Below are 21,382 nucleotides of genomic sequence, written 5' to 3'. Positions count from 1 at the left end.
CGGATCACGAGGTCAGGAGATCGAGACCATCCTGGCTAACACGGTGAAACCCCGTCTCTACTAAAAACACAAAAAACTAGCCGGGCGAGGTGGCGGGCGCCTGTAGTCCCCGCTACTCGGGAGGCTGAGGCAGGAGAATGACGTAAACCCGGGAGGCGGAGCTTGCAGTGAGCTGAGATCCGGCCACTGCACTCCAGCCCGGGCGACAGAGCAAGACTCCGTCTCAAAAAAAAAAAAAAAAAAAAAAAAAAAAAAAAAAAAAAAAAAAAAGAATGCACTCACATAAGCAGTTAATGTAAATATACTTGTATTATTCTAAGTGAAAGGGCAAAAGAATAAACATACAACATTTTGAAAATGAGCTATTTTTTGCAACCTCTAAAAGTTTTTCCACTGTGCCAGGTTATTAAACTAGGAATATCCTGCTCCATCCTGGCACACCAAAAGTCTCCTTTTAACCTACAATAGACTTGAAGCATAAAATAAAACTTAAGAAGTATTTTCAGCTGGGCGTGGTGGCTCACGCCTGTAATCCTAACACTTTGGGAGGCCAAAGCGGGTAGATCACCTAAGATCAGGAGTTCGAGACCAGCCTGACCAACATGATGAAACCCCATCTCTACTGAAAACACAAAAAAATTAGTCGGGCGTGGTGGCACATGCCTGTAATCCCAGCTACTTGGAAGGCTGAGGAAGGAGAATCGCTTGAACCCGGGAGGTGGAGGTTGCAGTGAGCTGAGTTCATGCCACTGCACTCTAGCCTGTGTGACAAGAGTAAGACTCCATCTCAAAAAAAAAAAAAAAAGTATTTTCATGTTATCTAGATTTCATTGTTTTTCTGGCATAAATATTATTGACAGTGTCCTAGTACCCACCCTGCCCCAGTTACAAAAGTAGACATTTCTTAAAAAATTAGTATGTTTTATCCATATGAAAAAAGAAAACTATTAGCTAGGTATGGTGGTGCATGCCTGTAATCCCAGCTACTCGGGAGTCTGAGGCACAAGAATCACCTGAATGTGGGACGTAGAGACTACAGGGAGCCAAGATCACACCACTGCACTCCAGCCTGGGCAACAGAGCAAGACAGTATCTCAAAAAAAAAAAAAAAAACAGAAAAACTAGCATTCCATGTAGACTAGACCACTCTATTCCCAGATTATATAAATAAACAGACACCTCATAATCCAACAATATTTGAAAACAAATGTAATGAATACCCTTAATAGTACATACACAAATTAACTATTAATAAAATCTTACTTATGATACTGTTGAGTTTTCTGCATCAGCTTCTCTGGCAAGCCATCTTCATCATCAAACTGCTCCATGGGTTCCACAATGACTGGACGAGGGGTCCTGGATAGGTATAAAGGCATTCATAAAAATTAACACAGTGCCAAGAATTAATACCTTCTTAAAAGAAATGTTTTATAATAATAAAGATACATACTTAGAAAATGTCTCACTTGAGAAAAATGTCTCAGAAGTATCATTTGTACTCATAAAAATCAGTCAATAGCCGAAGCAGTGGCTCACGCCTGTAATCCCAGTACTTTGGGAGGCCAAGGCAGGCAGATCACTTGAGGTCAGGAGTTCAAGACCACCCAGGACAACATGGTGAAACTCCATCTCTACTGAAAATACAAAAAATTAGCCGGGCATTGTGGTGTGTGCCAGCTACTCAAGAGGCTGAGGCAGGAGAATTGCTTGAACCCGGGAGGGAGAGGTTGAAGTGAGTGGAGATTGCATCACTGCACTCCAGCCTGGGCAACAGAGCAAGACTCCATTTCGAGAAAAAAAAAAAAAATTCAGTCAATAAACATTTACTGAGCCAGAGAGAGATGAATGTCAAAAGCCACAAAAAGATGTGTAAATAAAGCAACAATCATGAACCAGCATAACAGCTATAGTTAACATTTAGAAAGTATGATGAAAACGAGTTTGTACCTAACTCATGTTTTATATGTGTGGTCATCATCATAGCCACTGCTTCAGCTATTGACTGATTTTTATGAGTACAAATGATACTTCTGAGACATTTTTCTCAAGTGAGACATTTTCTAAGTATATATCTTTATCATTAACATGTCCCACCACCTCAACCCACCCACCTGTGCCCACCATCCGGTTTCCCTGTATCGATTAGTATTGTTCAGAAAGTTCTTAAAAATGTTGACCAGGAGGTACAGTGGCTCACACCTGTAATCCCATCACCTTGGAAGGCCAAGGCAGGCGGACCACCTGAGGTTAAGAGTTTGAGACCAGCGGGGCCAACATGGTGAAATCCCATCTCTACTAAAACTACAAAATTTAGCCAGGCGTGGTGGCACATGCCTGTAGTCCCAGCTACTCAGGAGGCTGAGGTATGAGAATCGCTTGAACTCAAGAGGCAGAGGTTGCAGTGAGTGGTGATCGCACCACTGTACTCCAGCCTGGGCGGCAGAGCGAGACTCTGTCTCAAAAAAAAATAATGTTAAAGCTGAAAATCAGATCTAAAACATGTCAGCGAAGTGGCTCACATCTGTAATTCCAGTGCTTTGGGAAGCAGAGGCGGGGAAGATGGCTGGAGCCCAGAAGTTTGAGACCAGCCTGGGAAAGATAACGAGACCCTGTCTCTATAATATCTTTTAAAATTAGCCAGGTGGCATACACTACTCAGGAGGCTGAGGTGGGAGGATCACTTGCCCAGGATCACTGAGTCCAGGAATTTGAGGCTGCAGTGAGCTATGACAGAGCCACTGAACTCTAGCCTGGGCAGTAAGGCAAGATGCTATCTCTAAATTAAAATAAAAATAAAAGATGTTAGCCAGACAAAAGGGAAAGAGGGAAGGCAGAAGACACCAGACATTCAAGGAGAAAAGTTGGGAGAAGGAAGTGACAAGAAGAGTGGGTGACGAAAGATATGACTAGAGACCCTCCTTCTTTACTGTTTTCTTGAGTAAAACAGGAGAAAAGGAGAGTTCATGGACGGGAGGAGGAATAAGGAGAACGGATGGCACACTGATATTAAAATTTCCTTTGAGATCGGCTCTTCACCATGCAAGGCGCATTAAAATCTATTTATACTACCTTCAAAACAGTGATGCTTCAGAGAGAAAAAACTAAGCTAGAGAGATGAAGGGGGTTTTTGGACTCCAAAAGTTTCTCTTACACATAATACCAGAGATTAACACAGACTTTAGATTCTAAATGTTAAGAAAAGACACAAAATAACTTTTCAAAATTATTACTGAGTTAGTGAAGACATTTTAAGGAAACAGTTAAAGCAGGTATGGAACATCATGAAGAGGTGAAATGAGATTATAGAAACCTCACATAAACTGAATAGGAACCCAAAAGTAAAGAGACTTAAGACATGGTACTTCTAAAAGTACCCAAAAACCAAAAAGGCCCAGGGCCAAAATGAAAATGATGCATTTTATGGACCATTCATCCGCTGGAAGCCATGGCAGGGCCACAAACAAAGAACAGTAACAGAACCAGACAAGAGGTACACCTGAGCAGAGACCAACAAAGAAACAAGCAAACCCCTCCAGTAACACAAGACCATCCTCCTTCAAACAAACTTTAGAAACAGAGAATTAAGAGGGAAAAATGAACTAACCAGATGATATGTCATTCATCAGAAATGACAAAAGTATATGAAGCCAAGGGAAACCGTAATCAGTAGTAAGAGAGAAAACTCTGACATCTCTGTACTCTCAAACATGTTAGAGATTTTAGCAAATTGTAAACTTTTCACATGTAAGTTTGGGCCACTAGACAACTCTTACACAGTATGGGAGAGAAGAAGTACAGATTTCTAAGAGGGAACTTAATCGATACAAACAAATTTATAAAGTCTCCTTCTACCACTCTCTCTATATATCATCTTGCTCCTACAATTCCACTTCTAGACAGACACATAAACCAGTAAGCAAAGATCAATCACAACCACATTCATCAATTACACAACATAAAAAGACCAAGGAACATGGGTATGTATTGTGTACAAGGGAATTACTTAAGGGACTGTATCTTATTTTTATTTATTGGAACATATGCTAAAATGTTAACATCTATGGTTTCATTGTACATACACCACTCCCTATAGAAGCTCCCTTTGTCCACCTTCTGACTCATCTTGTTTATTTCACTTTCATCTTTAGGTATAACCAAAGTTTGTAAAACTCAACCTAAGGCCGGGAACAGTGGCTAACGGCTGTAATCCCAGCACTTTGGGAGGCCAAGGCAGGTGGATCACTCAGGAGTTTGAGACCAGCCTGACCAACAAGTGAAATCCCGTCTCTACTAACACAAAAAATTAGCTGGGTGTGGTGGTGCATGCCTGTAGTCCCAGCTACTTGGGAGGCTGAGGCAGGATAATCACTTGAACCCAGGAGGCGGAGGTTGTACTGAGCTGAGACTGTGCCATTGCACCCCAGCCTGGGCAACAAGGGCAAAACTATTTCAAAAAACAAAAACAAAAACAAAAACCTTAAATTCTGTTTGCCATAGGTATAATAACTAAATTTATTCTTTTTTCTAGAGACAGTGTCTCACTCTGTTGTCCAGGCTGGAGTGCAGTGGCGCAATCACAGCCCACTGCAGCCTCAAACTCCGGGGCTCAAGATACCCTCTCGCTTCAGCCTCCCAAAGTGCTGGGATTACAGCCATGAGCGACTACGTCTGCCCAGGTTACTCTTTTTGCAAATGTAAGTATACAATAAGTGGAAAACAGCTGGGCACGGTGGCTCATGCCTGTAACCCCAGCACTTTGGGAGGCCGAGGCAGGCGGATCACAAGGTCAGGAGTTTGAGACCAGCCTGACTAATATGGCGAAACCCCGTCTCTATTAAAAAATATAAAAATAATTAGCTGGGCGTGGTGGCGCACACCTGTAATCCCAGCTACTCAGGAGGCCGAGGCAGGAGAATTGCTTGAACCCAAGAGGCAGAGGTTGCGGTGAGCCGAGATCGTGCCACTGCACTCCAGCCTGGGAGACAGACTGAGGTCAGTAGTTTAAGATCAGCCTGGCCAACATGGTAAAACCCCATCTCTACTAAGAAATACAGAAAAATTGGCTGGGCGTGGTGGCGGGTGGCAGCTGTGGTCCCAGCTACTCAGGAGACTGAGGAACGAGAATTGCTTGAATCCAGGGGGTGGAAGTTGCAGTGAGCAGAGATCACACCACTGCGCTTCAGCCTGCACGGCAGACTGAAACCCTGTCTTGGAAAAAAACTGAAGGTTTTTTTTGGGTGGCAAGAGGGGAAAAAGTATTTCAGTGTTCTTTCAGGTCTGAAAATACCAAAATTTAAAGCGTTAATTTATTTACAAAAACACTTGAAAAATGTTTCATTGTGGAAAAACTTAAATAGTAAGTTTTGTAGAAGAAAGAAGGCCCCTGAAATCCTAACATGTGGAGAGGAGCTCTGATCACATTTTTGTGAAAACCACTTAAGACTTGCCTTTCTGTTGGATATATGCACGACGTTACATAAAGTGAATCACCTATACATGCTTTTTTCCAGATATCCAATGTACTCAATGTAAAATGGCACCATTTCACGCACTGCATGCATGCACAATAATTTTTTTAACCATACCAACTGGTATACATCTGGGTTTTTCATGTTTTCTGTAATGATATATAATACAAATTACATATTTGTGGCTGATCTTTCCTCATTGTGGCTGATCTTTCCTTAGAACTGTGGAAACAAGGCAGAATATACAGTACTAAAAACATGGCAACTTAAGGGCCGGGCAAGGTGGCTTCTGCCTGTAATCCCAGCACTTTGGCAGACTGAAGTGGGAGGATCATTTGAGGCCAGGAATTCCAGGTTACAATGAGCTATGATCATGCCACTGCACTCCAACCTGAGTGACAGCAGAACTTGCCTAAAAAAAAAAAAGGTGACTTAAAAGATATGCAATATTTTGCGTATGTAATTTCTTTTTTTTTTTTGAGACAGGGTCTCATTCTGTTGTTGCCCAGGCTGCCATGCAGTGGATTAACAGAATGGTAATATTAATAAATTTTTTTTTTTTTTTTTTTTTTTGAGACGGAGTCTCGCTGTGTCACCCAGGCTGGAGTGCAGTGGCGCGATCTCGGCTCACTGCAAGCTCCGCCTCCCGGGTTTACGCCATTCTCCTGCCTCAGCCTCCGAGTAGCTGGGACTACAGGCGCCCGGCACCACGCCCGGCTAGTTTTTTGTATTTTTTAGTAGGGACGGGGTTTCACCATGTTAGCCAGGATGGTCTCGATCTCCTGACCTCGTGATCCACCCGTCTCGGCCTCCCAAAGTGCTGGGATTATAGGCTTGAGCCACCGCGCCCGGCCTTAATAAAATATTTTATGATGGAGAAAAAATAAAATCACTAGGATCTAAAAATGATATCTTAAATTTACAAAATGACACAATAGATCCATGCGGTAATTTTAAGAAAAGAAATCTAATTTTTTTTTCTTTTTTTTTTTGACAGACAGTCTCACTACATTGCTCAAGCTAGTCTCAAACTCCTGGACTCAAGCAAACCTCAGCCTTCAGAGTAGCTGGGACTACAGGTGCCTACTACTACAACTCAGCTTGTTTTAATTTTTTTTAATTTTTCTTTTTGTTCTTTTGAAGACCTCTAAGAAATAAGGAAGTATCAATCTTTACAAATAACTACAAATAACAAATAAGGAAATATCAATCTTTACAAAAAAAGAAAGCAAAAAACTAAAATTGGATCCAATTAGCACTGATAGTATATCAAGGGTTAATGTTGCTTTCCTCAAAAGTTAAGTAGCAATTTATACTTACTAGCAGGTTTTTCTAGATAACTCATTACTTTCAACAGGCAATGGAAATATTATAACGTTTTTCTTAAAGAATTTTTTTTTTGTCTAAAAGTAATCTCATTTAATGGAAAGATATGATAAAGTAAATAAAATGTTGGAAAAAGTAATCCCTTTCAAATATAAACATAAGATAGGAAAAGTACAAAATTATTTTTGTACTCTTCTGCACAGGAAAAGCGTGCAGGAAAGAGTTTAAAAGAGCAAGCCTGCAGCGGGGCGCGGTGGCTCACGCCTGTAATCCCAGGACTTTGGGAGGCCGACGCAGGCGAATCACTTGAGGTCAGGAGTTCGAGACTAGCCTGGTCAACATAGTGAAATCCCGTCCCTACTAAAAATACAAAAATTAGCCAGGCGTGGTGAACATCTGTAGTCCCAGCTATTCAGGCGGCTGAGGCACTGAGGCACATGAATCGCCTGAACCCAGGAGGCAGAGGTTGCAGTGAGCCAAGAACATGCCACAGAACTCCAGCCTGAGTGACAGAGCGAGATCCTGTCTCAAATAAATAAATAAATTAATTAATTAAATTAAATAAATCCTACCAGCCAGGAGCGGCGGCTTGTGACTGTAATCCTAGCACTTTGGGAGGCCAAAACGGGCAGATCGCTTGAGCCCAGGAGTTCAAGGCCAGCCTGGGCCATGTGGCAAAAATACAGAAAGTACAAAAATTAGCCAGGCATGGGGCACATGCCTGTGGTCCCAGCTACTCAGAAGGCTGAGGTGGGAGGATCATGTGAGCCTGAGGAGGTCGAGGGCGTAGTGACCTACGATCACATTCAGCCTGGGTGAGAGTAAGACCCTGTCTCCAAAAAAAAGCTATCAATAAGAAACCGTTAGTTAACTGGGTGTGGTGGTGCATGCCTACAGTCCCAGCAACTTGGGAGGCTGAGGAGGAAGGATGGCTTGAGCCCAGCAGGTCGAGGCTGCAATCAGCTGTGATCATGCCACTGCACTCCAGCCTGGGAGGCACACTGAGACACTGCCTCAAGAAAAAAAAAAAAAAAAGGACAAGAACAATGGCTCACACTTGTAATCCCAGCATTCTGGGAGGCTGCGGCCGGCTGAGACAGGTGGATTGCTTGAGCTCAGGAGTTGAAGACCAGCCTGGGCAAAATGACAAAATCCACCTCTACAAAAAATACAAAAATTAGGCCTGGAGCAGTGGCTCACGTCTGTAATCCCAGCACTCTAGGAGGCTGAGGCAGGCAGATCACCTAAGGCCAGGAGTTCAAGGCCAGCGTAGCCAATATGGTGAAACCCCATCTCTATTAAAAATTAAAAATTAAAAAATTAAAAATTAAATTAAAATAAAATGGTAAAGCAAAATCTATGACAATCTGAAGAGCATTCTCTAAGGAAAGAGAATAAGAGCAAAGCCTCTGACAAGATTGTGTTGTAAAACAGCAGATATAGCATGAATCTCAGTTTTAGTATCAATGCTTAATAGTCAAGAATAAGTTTTAAAATGCTTACAAATCAGCAACTAAGCTCCATGGAGCCAGGAAACAAAAACTTTTAAATTCAATTATCTAAACCCTAAAACATCTGAATGATCCCAACCAAGAGCTGACAGCACCATACAATAAGCAAATACAAAGAACCTAAATACCTAAAAAAATAAAATTGGATGATTATAACCTGATTTCAAAGCTTACGGTAAATATGGTAATTAAGCAAGTACGATTTTGGAACTGACAAACTGGTCAATGAAACAAAAGAAATACAGATTTTTTTCCCAGGTTTTTTTAATAAAGATGCAAGGGTAACAGGGTAACAAAGCGGAAATCATAAATCTTTTCAATTAATGGTGCCGAACAACTGGAGACCTGCACAATAAAAAGGATTTTTACGTTACACTCAAAATGTATAAATGTAAAAGCTATAAAATTTCTCAAGAAAACATAAGAAAAGTTTTGCAATCTTAGGCAAAGATCATACAAGGACACAGAACAAACCATACAAGAAAAAAAAACTGACAAAATTTGGACTTCATAAAATATAAAAAACATCTGCTCTTTGAGGGTCACTGTTAAAGTTAAAACACTTCACAGATGCAATGGCTCACACCTGTAATTCCGGCACTTTGGGAGGCTAAGACAGGAGGATAGTTTAAGCTCAGGAGTTAGGGACCAGTCTGGGCAACACAGCAAGACCTCGTATTTACTTTAAAAAAAAAAATCAAAAAATTAGCCAGGCTTGGTGGCGCATGCCTGCAGTACTAGCTACTCAGCAGGCTAAGGAAGGAGAATCATTTGAGCCCAGGAAGTCAAGGCTGCAGTAAGCCGAGATCACGCCACTGCACTTCAGCCTGAGTGACAGAGCGAGACCGTGTCCCCAAAAAATAAATAAACAAATAAAAAGAGAATTTAAAAACAAGCCACAGACTGGGAGGAAGATTTATAATACAGACATACCTAGATTTGATAATTCAGTAAGAAGACAATCTGCCCAATTAAAAATGAACAAAGAGGGGCCGGGTGCGGTGGCTCACACCTGTAATCCCAGCACTTTGGGAGGCTGAGGTGGGCGGATCAAAAGGTCAGGAGATCAAGACCATCCTGGCTAACACGGTGAAACCCCGTCTCTACTAAAAATACAAAAAAAATTAGCCAGACATGGTGACTGGTGTCTGTAGTCCCAGCTATTCGGGAAGATTAGGCAGGAGAATGGCGTGAACCCGGGAGGCAGACCTTGCAGTGAGCTGAGATCGCGCCACTGCACTCCAGCCTGGGCGACAGAGCGAGACTCTGTCTCAAAAAAAAAAAAAAAAGAACAAGGGGGACATCTAAAAAAAATGGACAAAAAAATTTTAGATATTTCAGGAAAGAGATATAATTGGCCAAAAAGCACATGAAAAGATGCTCATCATTAGTCATGAGGAAACTAAAATTTAAATCATGATGAGATTGCGCTAAACTAACTAGAATATCTAAGTCTAAAAAGCACCAAGTGCAACTGGGCACAGTGGCTCACACCTGTAATCCCAGCACCCAGGGAGACTGAAGCAGGTGGATCACTTGAGGCCAGGAGTTCCTGACCAGTCTAGCCAACATAGCGAAACCCCATCTCTACTGCAAAAAAAAAAAAAAAAAAAAAAAAAAAAACCTAGCCAGGCATAGTGGTGCACGCCTGTAGTCCCAGCTACGCAGGAGGCTGAGGCACAATCATCACTTGAACTCAGGAGGCAGAGATTACAGTGAGCCGAGATGGAATCACTGCACTCTAGCCTGGGTGACACATGGAGACTGCCTCAAAAAACAAATTAACAAAATATTAAAGATAGGCTGGGCACGGTGGCTCATGCCTGTAATCCCAGCACTGTGGGAGGCCAAGCGGGTGGATCAGGAGGTCAGGAGTTCAAGACCAGCCTGACCGAGATGGTGAAACCCTGTCTCTACTAAAAATACAAAAATTAGCTGGGCGTGGTGGCAGGCACCTGTGATCCCAGCTACTCGGGAGGCTGAGGCAGAGAACTGCTTGAACCTGGAGGCAGAGGCTGCAGTGAGCCGAGGTCACATCACTATACTCCAGCCTGCGCAACAGTGAGGCTCCATCTCAAAAAAAAAAAAAAAAAGGTAAAAAAACTAAAATTAAAAAAAATTTAAAAATTAAAAATAGGCCAGGCACACTGCCTCAGACCTGTAATCCCAGCACTTTGGGAGGCCAAGATGGGCGGATCAAGAGCTCAAGAAATGGAGACCATCCTGGCCAACTTGGTGAAACCTCATCTCTACTAAAATTACAAAAATTAGCCGGGCATGGTAGCACGCGCCTCTAGTCCCAGCTACTCGGGAGGTTGAGGCAGAAGAATCACCTGAACCCAGAAGGCAGAGGCTGCAGTGAGCCGAGATCGCTCCACTGCACTCCAGCCTGGATGACAGAGCAAGACTTCGTCTCAAAATAATAATAATAATAATAATAATAATAATAATAATAATAATGATAATAAGGCCGGGTACAGTGGCTCACGCCTGTAATCCCAGCACTTTGGGAGGCCAAACTGAAGTCCAGAGTTTAAGACCACCCTGATGAACATGTAGAAACCCCGTCTTACTAAAAATACAAAATTAGCCAGGCATGGTGGCGCATGCCTGTAATCCCAGCTATTTGGGAGGCTGAGGCAGGAGAATCCCTTGAACCCAGGAGGCGGAGGTTGTAGTGAGCTGAGAGGGCGCCATTGCACTCCAGCCTGGGCAACAAGAGCGAAAACTCCGTCTCAAAAAATAACAATAATAAAATAAAATAAAAATAAAAAATAAAAACACCAAGTGTGGGTAAAATGTGGAGTAACTAGAAGTCACTCACTCATTGCTGGGAGGAATGTAAAATGGTACACCACTATGGAAAAGAGCTTGGCAGTTTCTTATAAAGTTAAACATACAGAATTTACCCCTAAATATTTACCTAAGTCACATGAAAGCCTAATATTTACAAGAAGCCTTGTAAACAAATACTCATAGTAGCTTTATTCACAATGGCCAGTAGTTGTAAGCAACTCAAATATCCATCCATATATCACGGACAAAACACAGTTATGTCCATACCATGGAATACGACTCAGCCATAAAAAGGAACAAAATACTATACACACGAAGATATGAATGAAATCTCATAAACACATGCTAAGCAAGAGAAGCCAGACACAGAAGAATACATACTATATGATTTCACTTAATATTAGAAAACACAAAACGTATTTATAGTAACAGAAATAGCTATCTAAGGCAGGTAGAGTACAAAATAACTGTAAAAGGGCACAAGAGAACTTCTGTGGGGTAATGGAAGTGTTCTGTATTTTTATTATGGCAGTGCGTTACATAAGTACATATGTTAGTTAAAACTCATTGAGCTCAGCCGGGCGAAGTGGCTCATGCCTGTAATCCCAGCACTCGGGGAGGCCCAGGCAGGTGGATTACTTAAGGTCAGGAGTTCCAGACCAGCCTGGCCAACATGGTGAAATCCAGTCTCTACAAAAATACAGGCCACGCACGGTGGCTCATGCATGTAATCCCAGCACTTTGGGAGGCCGGTGTGGGCGGATCACCTGAGGTCAGGAGTTCCAGACCAGCCTGCCCAACATGGTGAAACCCCGTCTCTACTAAAAATATAAAAATTAGTCAGACACAGTGACTTACACCTGTAATCCCAGCTACTCGGGAGGCTGAGGAAGGAGAATTGCTTGAACCTGGGAGGGAGAGGTTACAGTTAGTCGAGATTGCCACTGCACTCCAGCCTGGGCAACAGAGTAAGACTCATCTCCCAAAAAAAACAAAAAAACAAAAACCAAAAAAAAAACCACCTCATTGAGCTCTACAACAGAATTTTTTTAAAATTATTTTATTACTATTATTTTTCTAATTTTCTTTTTAAATAGAGACAGGGTCTCATTGCAACCTTGACCTCCTAGGCTCAAGTGATCCTCCCATCTCAGCCTCCTGCACAGCTGGCACAACAGGGCAAATAGCTGAGACTACTGTGCACTCCACCACGCAGCCCCCAAGATGTTTTTATGTTGTTGTTGTTTTTGTTTTTTTAAGGCAGAGTCTTGCTCTGTCGCCCAGTCTGGAGTGCAATGACACAATCTGAACTCACTGCAACCTCCGTCCCCCAGGTTCAACCAATTCTGGTAACTCACCCTCCCAAGGAGCTGTGCTTACAGGCATACACCACCAAGCCCGGCTAATTTTTCATATTTTTAATAGAGACAGGGCTTCGCCATTTGCCCAGGCTGGTCTCAAACTCCTGAGCTCACGCAATCCACCTGCCTCGGCCTCCCAGAATGCTAGGATTACAGGCGTGAGCCACCGAGCCTGGCCCAAGGTACTATTTTTTTTGAGACAAGGTCACTCAGTCACCCAGGCTGGAGTACAGTGGCACAATCTGGGATCACTGCAACCTCTGCCTCCAAGGTTCAAGCAATTCTTGTGCCTCCGCCTCCTGAGTAGGTGGGATTACAGGCGTGTGCCACCACGCCCAATTAATTTTTGTATTTTTAATAGAGATGAGGTTTTTTTGTTTTTTTTGGTTTTTTTTTTTTGAGACAGTCTGTCACCCAGGCAGGAGTGCAGTGGCACCATCTCAGCTCACTGCAACCTCCGACTCCCAGAGTCAAGTGATTCTCGAGCCTCAGCCACCCCAGTAGCTGGGACTACAGGCGCACATCACCACGCCCGGCTAATTTTTGTATTTTTAGTAGAGTCGGGGTTTCGTGCCACGTTGGCCAAGCTGGTCATGAACTCCTGACCTGCGGTGATCTACCCGCTGAAAGTCTGGGGCTTGAGCCACCGCACCCCTGACGTGCTTTTTATGAATGTAAATTAGATGTCAATAAAGCTGATAACAGTTTCTGAAAGGATTATCTTAACTTCATAGATTTTACTTTGTATATATATGTTCAGTAAGTTAAATGAAATCATAATACAAAACACTGCTGAGATTTAAACTCTGAAGTTTGAAGAAAGTACATGACTCCTGACTCCTACAGGTACACAAAAATTTCTTATTTGTATTCACTGAATATTTACTCAACACCTACTTACCATATGCTAATATGAACTGCAAGGAAAGACAGAATTCCAGAACAAAGAGAAGCCCATATGTAACTGGATAGAAGGAGGACAAGATATTTAAAACTTACGTTGTTAGCAAGAATGCCCCATCACCACATCTTTCCAGAGCCTTTCGTGCAGGAGGTTTTGCTGCAAATTCTACAAAACCTTTTCCCGTAGCTCTACCGCGATCATCCACAACCACAACAGCTTTCTCTACTGGACCAAACTGAGAAAATGCTTGCTCTAGCAGCTCATTGGAAACAACTGGAGAAAGGTTCTTGACAGTTAAGGCAGCTCCATGCGTAGCAAAGCGAATTCGTAGAGGTCTGCTCTTCAAAATAGTGCCATCCAGCTCTGCTTTTGCAATTTCAGCCAGTGTTCTGGATTCCTTTTTAGGAAGAAAAAACATTGTTAGAAGATGACAGTAACAGAAAAAATTTAAAACACTCTTTGGCTTCTAGGGAGAACGAGGTAGCTTTAGCAAATGGCTGACAGGGTCGACTTGATTTTGTATCTTTTAACTTTGGTATCACAGGGTTTTTAACTATTCAATCATCATTTTAAACATTTTAATTAAAAGGTCCGAACTCCGTTGTTTTGTTAAAAGTAATCATTTAAAGATTAGCTCCTCATAAGGCCAGTTACCAACTATTAAATATTCAAAGCAATATAGTTTTAAAATATCCTACATATATTAAAAACATATTAATAACTTGACTAGAGGCTGGGCACAGTGGCTAACCCCTGTAATCCCAGCACTTTCAGAGGCCGAAGCGGGCGGATCACCTGAGGTCAGGAGTTTGAGACCAGCCTAGCCAACATGGTGAAAACCCATCTCTACTAAAAATACAAAAATTACCTGGGCGTGGTGGCGGGCGCCTTAATCCCAACTACCTGGGAGGCTAAGGCAAGAGATCTCTTGAACCTAGGAGGCAGAAGTTGCAGTGAGCCGAGAGGGTGCCACTGCACTCCAGCCTAATCAACAGAGCAAGACTCTGTCTCAGAAAAAATAAAAATAAAAAATAATAGTAACTTGGCTAGAAACTATCATCAAAGGAATAATTCTCTCCATACCCTTATGTTCTTCATCTCTTTTCTTTTTTTTTTTTGAGACAGAATCTGGCACCGTCACCTGGGGCTAGAGCACAATGGTGCACTCTCGGCTCACTGTAACCTCTGCCTCCTGGGTTCCAGAGATTCTCCTGCCTCAGCTTCCTGAGTAGCTGGGACTACAGGTGAACGCCAGCACGCCCAGCTAATTTTTGCATTTTTAGTAGAGACGGGGTTTCACCATGTTGGGCAGGCTGGTCTCGAACTCCTGACCTCGAGATTCGCCCACCTCAGCTTCCCAAAGCGTTGGGATTACAGGCATGAGCCACCGCACTCGGCCTGTTTTTTATGTCTTAATAAAACATCCCGCCTCTGTACAGCCAGACAAATCACCTTTTCTTTTTATTTTCATTTCTTTTCAATAATATATGTAAAAACTATTAGTTCTTGGGTTTTTTTTCAGGGGAGGGAGGTGTCCTGAGACAGGGTCTTACTCTATTGCCCAGCCTGGAGTACAGTGGCACAATCATAGCTTACTGCAGCCTCACACTCTGGGGCTCAAGGGATCCTCCTGCCTCACCCTCCCGACTAGCTGGGATTACGGATGTATGCCACCAAGTCTGGCTAATTTTTTAATTTTTTGTAGAGATGGGGGGTCTCACTATATTGCCTATGCTGGTCTCTTGAACTCCTGGCCTCAAGCAGTCCTCTCGCCATAGCCTCCCACAGTGTGAGATTACAGGTGTGAGCCCCCTTGCTCTAGCCAATGTCTTATTAATGACTTCTCCTGAAATACTGGCATGGGTTACACATTTCTCACCATCACATGAAGAGAAACAAAGGCAACATTCATGAGCTATAACAGTTCTCGCCATTAAGAAGCAAGTGTACATATGCACTTATTATAAACTAAAAAATATGCTCATTGCTGAAACTACAAGGTAAGAGAACTTCCTTCTACTTGGAGAATTCAAAGTTGGTGTAGAATATGGGCAGCACCTAAAACAATAAATAAGGAACTGGTAAATGTAATAGCGGTACGTCTTTTTCACTGTGTTATGGGAACTCTCCAGGGACAACTGAAGAGGCTTTACATGTATATGTAAGAAGAATACAAACATACTATCTTATGAAAAATGTCTTAAGGTCACAAGAGCTCTTTATTCCATCCCTAAAATGTTCATGACAGCTTGAAATTATTGCCCTTTATTGCAAAAATCTACCTATAGAATTATTTTTCCAAAAACAAATGAAGTTGCCCTTTTTAGAGACATACTCATCCCTCTGTATCCAAGGATTCAACCAGAAGTAGATCAAAAATATTTAGGGCCAGGCCCAATGGCTCACACCTGTCATCCCAGCACTTTGGAAAGCTGAGGCAGGCAGATCACTTGAGGTCAGGAGTTCAAGACCTGCCTCCTGGCCAACATGGCAAAACCCAGTCTCTATCAAAAAATACAAAAATTAGCTGGGGCATGGTAGTAAGCACCTGTAGTCCCAGCTACCTGGGGGGCTGAGGTGGGAGAATCTCTTGAACCCAGAAGGCAGAGGTTGCAGTGAGCCGAGATCACACCATTGCACTCCAGCCTGGGTGACAGGGAGAGACTCGGTGTCAAAAAAGAAAAAAGAAAAGAAAACATTTGGGAAAGAAACAATTTAAAATAATACAGACAGGCAGGGTAAGAGGACTCACACCTGTAATCCCAGCACTTTAAGCCAAAACAGGAAGAATCGTTGAGGCCAGGAGTTTAAGACCAGCCTAGGTACAACAGGAAGACCTCGTCTTTATTCCTTTAAAATAAAAAATAAAATTTAAATAAAAGAAAATAAAATAGGCTGGGTGCAGTGGCTCATGCCTGCAGTCCCAGCACTTTAGGAGGCCGAGGTGGGCAGATCACGAGGTCAGGAGTTCGAGACCAGCCTAGCCAGCATGGTGAAACCCCGTCTCTACTAAAAATACAAAAATACAAAAAAAAAAAAAAAATTAGCCAGGCATGTGGCATGTGGCTGTAGTCCCAGCTACTCCGGAGGCTGAGGCAGAATTGCTTGAACCCGTGAGGCAGAGGATGCAGTGAGCTGAGACAGCGCCACTACACTCAGGCCTGGGTGATAGAGCAAGAATCCATCTCAAATAGATAACTAAATAAACCAAATAATACAGCATAACAGCTATTCATATAGCATTTACATTGTACTAGGTATTATAAGTAATCTAGAGATGATTTAAAGTATACAGGAGGATTGCATGGGTAATATGGAAAAACAATGCCATTTTTACACAGTATAAGGATTTGAGCATCTACGAATTTTAGTACTAGAGGAGGTCCTAGAATCAATCCCCCCCAGATACTGAGGGATGATTGCATTCTAAACAGTCGTTTTGTTTATTGCTTTTAACTCACTAGTAATAGTAGTAGCGGTTAGTAAACACCTAAAAAGAGATGGGCACTTTCTTACCTAATACATCATATAATCCAACAACTCTTGAGAAGTAGACTTTAGAAACAGTCTTGAAAGTAAGAATAGGGCCAGGCGCAGTGGCTCACGCCTGTAATCCCAGCACTTTGGGAGGCTGAGGCAGACGGATCACGAGGTCAGGAGATCAAGACCATCCTGGCTAACATGGTGAAACCCCGTTTCTACTAAAAATACAAAAAAATTAGCCGGGTGTGGCGGTGTGCGCCTGTAGTCCCAGTTGCTGGGGAGGCTGAGGCAGGAGAATGGCGTAAACCCGTGAGGCGGAGCTTGCAGTGAGCCAAGATCGCGCAATTGCACTTCAGCCTGGGTGACAGAGCAAGACTCCATCTCAAAAAAAAAAAAAAAAAAAAAAGAAAGAGAGAATAGGAAAAAATATGAAGACATTTTATGGGGTGATAACATGTATATTTTGATAGGGGTTTGAGTTAAACATATACATTTGTCAAAATTCACAAACCAGTGGCCAGGCATGGTGGCTCACACCTGTCATCCTAACACTTTGGGAAGGTGAGGCAGAGGGATCACTTAAGCCCAGGAGTTTGAGACCTGCCTGGGCAACATGAGAGAGACCTTGTCTCTACAAAAAACAAACAAAATTAGCCGGGTGTGGTGGTGTGTGCTTGTGGTCCCCGCAACCTGAGGGGCTGAGGTGTGACGATCACTTGAGCCCAGGAAGTCCAGGCTTGATCAAGTGAGCCATGATCATGCCACTGCACTCCAGTCTGGGCACTCTGTCTCGAAAGAAAAAAAAAGAAAAAAAAAATCACCAACCAGTATACTTAAAATTTGTGCCGTTTACTATATGTAAATTTTTTTTTTTTTTTTTTTTTTTTTTGAGACTGAGTCTCGCTCTGTCACCCAGGCTAGAGTGAGTGGCGCCATCTCAGCTCACTGCAAGCTCCGCCTCCCGGGTTCACGCCATTCTCCTGCCTCAGCCTCCTGAGTAGCTGGAACTACAGGCGCCTGCAACCACGCCCGGCTAATTTTTTTGTATTTTTAGTAGAGACGGGGTTTCACCGTGTTAGCCTGGATGGTCTCGATCTCCTGACTTTGTGATCCGCCCGCCTCAGCCTCCCAAAGTGCTGGGATTAGAGGCATGAGCCACCGCGCCCGGCCAAAAAAGGTAACTTTTGCATAAAAATGTTCACCAAATGGCGAGCTGTTTATCTAATGTCCAAAAAATAAAGAAATGCATTTATAATATTCAAAATGTAATGATTTAACCCGAATTGTAAGGAAATTTCCCTATTTCATTATTATTAGCAGTTGTGAATATTTGCCCTTCTCTTGAAGCCGCTCACATGTTGAAATGTTTGCCCTAAAAAATACAGTCTCTTGGCTGGGTGCCGTGGCTCACCCTTGAAATCCCAGCACTTTGGGAGGCCGAGGCGGGTGGAGCACGAGGTCAAGAGGGCGAGACCATCCTGGCCAAGGTGGGTGAAACCCCCTCTCTACTAAAAATACAAAAATTAGCTGGTCGTGGTCGCATGCGCCTGTAGTCCCAGCTGGGAGGCTGAGGCAGGAGAATCGCTTGAACCCGGTAGGTGGAGGATGCAGTGAGCCAAGATCCCGCCACTGCACTCCAACCTGGTGACAGAGCAAGATTTCGTCTCAAAAAAACAGTATCTTAAAGGTTTTAGAAGTACATTAATTTTTTAAAAAAGAAAAAAGTAATAAAAATACAGTACCACGTAACTACAATTTTCTCTACATATTAAGATTTTGTATCGTCCAGACAGAGAACCCAATTTTGAAAGTCAAAGCTCCAGGCTGGGCACAGTGGCTCACCCTGTAATTCCAGCACTTTCGGAGGCCAAGGCGGGAGGATCGCTTGAGCCCAGAAATTCGAAAGCAATCTGGGCAACATGGCGAAACGCTGCCTCTACAAAAAATTACAAAAATTAGGCGGGCTTGGGGGTGCATGACTGTAGTCCCCGCTACTCGGGAGGCTGAGGCAGGAGAACTGCTTGAGCCCAGGAGCTGAGATCACGCCACTGTACTCTACCCCGGGTGATAGAGCGAGACCCTGTCTCAAAAAAAAAAGGGGGGGGGGCGTAAACGTTTGCTATTTTTGTTTTGTTTTGTTTTGTGATCTCAGCTCACTGCAGCCTCTGCCTCAGCCTCCCAAGTAACTGGGACTACAGGCGTGCACCACCACGCCCAGCTAATTTTTGTATTTTTAGTAGAGATGGAGTTTGGCCAGGCTTGTTCAAATTTTTAAAAAATAGAAAGGAATCACAATTTTTGCATAAATTATTGGAAAACTTTTCAAAATTTAGATTACAAGAGAGTAAGCTATATTACTCTGATACTAGGGTATGTATCAGTCATTTATGAAGTAGTACTGTGTATCTATTCTCCCCCTATAAAAACGTGGAACTCTCCAGGATGTTTGGTAGAAAAACACTGTATTAGACACATAAAATTAAACACGTCCCATTACCGCAGATTAAACGGTGTTACTTGAGTACAGAGTTTGGGCACCTAAGCAGTTTGAGGTAAAAAGCAGGCTGCACTGAGGTGAGAAATCAAGTGGGAGTCCAAGGCAGGAGGATCGCTCGTGCCCAGGAGTTCGAGACTAGCCTGGGCAACATGGCGAGACCCCATTTCTATTAAAATAAATAAATTTAATTTAGAAAGAAAGTGGTCTACCCTTAAACGCATATAGGTGTCGTTGAAGCCAAGGATGGGATGCGAATAACTGTCTAGGCAGCAAGTCTCCTGGAGAGACCCTCACCACAGTGATCCGTCTGCTGCGACTGAAGCTTCCGTTCCAAATTGACGTTCAATTCGTTTCTATTGTGGCACGATTTTTGCCTTGAAGAATTCTCATCCCAAAACGCCGCCCGCCCCTGCCCCCGGGCCCCTTCGGTACCCGGGCAACGGGGAACCCTGGAGCGCCCGCGGCCTGAGCGAGGGCACCATGCCCGGGCCAGCGCCGGGCAGCAGGCCCGCAGCCACCGAGAGCACGACCGGCGCGCGGCGGAAAACGGCGGCCACCGAGAGCGCAGGAAATCCCGGGACCGCGAACTCGAAACCCGAGGGGAAGCGGCCAATCCCGCCCAGGGGAATCGGTGAGGCCGAGGGGCGCCACGGCTGCCACAGCTCACGGGGACGGCGTCCTCGGACGAGCGGGGCCTCAGCCCCACGGCCCCGCGGCCGCCCCGGCAGCCCTTTTGTTCCCTCGCGCGGGCGGCCTGACACTCACCAGGCGGATGAAGCCGAAGCCACGGTCCCGGTTGATGAAGACTTCGCTGGGCTCGCCATAGCGTTCGAAGAGCCTCTTGAAGTCCTCCTCCGTGATGTCGGTGGGCAGGTTCCCCACGAACAGGCGGCAGCGCTGCGTGTACGTCTTCTCGCCCGGCTTGAGGAAACTCTTGATGTCGATAGTGAACCCCATCTCCTCGTCCGGGTGGTCCTCCGGCGGCGCGGCCGCGGGCGGTGCCGGCTCCCCCGCAAGCGCGAGCGCCATGGCTGCTGCGGCCGCCGGCTCGCTCTCGCCCGCCGCGGACTCCAGGGCGCGAAGGCGGGCCGGGTTTTTCTCAATGCGCACTTGCTTCAGGTTTCCTCTTAACATCATCTTAGGGAGTTCGCCTCGGACGCCGGACACAGGCCTAGATTTCTATATAGCGTGTCTATATATATGTATACGTCTCTAGATAAACCTATGGCAACAAAATATCGACAATCAAGAGACCGCTATGTAGACGAGTCGGCAACTCGTCCTCCGCCGACTCACACCCGCGGCAGCCGCACATTCAAAATGGCGCTGCCACAAACTGCAGTTGGAAGAAGAGACGCCGGCGCAAGCCCCGCCCCTCCGCCAAAGCCGGCGCCGGAATGACGCGCCTGCGCATTTCCCGGCACCAAAAAGGACCGTTGACTCGGACTGCGCATGCGCACGTGCACTGGACAAACCTCCTCCCGGTACGGGGAAGATGTCCCTTTCCATCCTGCTAAAATAGCAAGACTGTTGTTGGCTGTACTCTTGGGACAAATCATGTGATGCGTGCAGCAGTGTGTGAAAATACAATGACTTGGGTAAACATCCTTACCCTTTTAGATATCAAGCTCAATTTTCTGTTTGTTTTGTTTTTTGAGACTGAGTCTGGCTCTGTCGCCCAGGCTGGAGTGCGGTGATGCGATCTCGGCTCACTGCAAGCTCCGCCTCCCGAGTTCCCGCCATTCTCCTGCCTCAGCCTCCCGAGTAGCTGGGATTACAGGCGCCGCCACCTCGCCCGGCTTTTTTTTTTTTTTTTTGTATTTTTAGTAGGGACAGGGTTTCACCGTGTTAGCCAGGATGGTCTCGATCTCCCGACCTCGTGATCCGCCCGTCTCGGCCTCCCAAAGTGCTGGGATTACAGGCGTGAGCCACCGCGCCCAGCCCAAAATGTTCTTTATAAATAAAATACCTATTTATAATAAATGTGTTCCCCTGAGTTTTTTTTTTTTTTTCAGACGGAATCTTGCCCTGTC

General features: G+C 44.3%; 1 protein-coding gene across 5 annotated transcripts in view; it reads right to left on the bottom strand.

Annotated features, from left to right (window-relative positions):
* The window catches only part of PSPC1 (paraspeckle component 1), a 105,501-nt gene extending 84,827 nt beyond the window's left edge, over positions 1-20,674 (bottom strand). For all 5 annotated transcript variants that reach the window (XR_012091720.1, XR_005236562.2, XR_005236564.2 and 2 more), the window contains exons 1-3: positions 20,115-20,674; positions 13,465-13,766; positions 1,264-1,359 (exon numbers count right to left, since the gene is read on the bottom strand). Coding sequence is in view for 1 of the 5 variants with exons in the window: in XM_037986921.2 (XP_037842849.1) it covers positions 1,264-1,359; positions 13,465-13,766; positions 20,115-20,486 (770 nt within the window). In the remaining 4 variants the exon portion in view is untranslated. The remainder of the gene's footprint in view (positions 1-1,263; positions 1,360-13,464; positions 13,767-20,114) is intronic.
* Positions 20,675-21,382: the final 708 nt, after the last annotated feature.

This window comes from Chlorocebus sabaeus, chromosome 3, assembly GCF_047675955.1.
Source record: "Chlorocebus sabaeus isolate Y175 chromosome 3, mChlSab1.0.hap1, whole genome shotgun sequence".
Classification (NCBI taxonomy): domain Eukaryota; kingdom Metazoa; phylum Chordata; class Mammalia; order Primates; family Cercopithecidae; genus Chlorocebus; species Chlorocebus sabaeus.
This window is presented reverse-complemented; position numbering and strand designations above follow the sequence as displayed.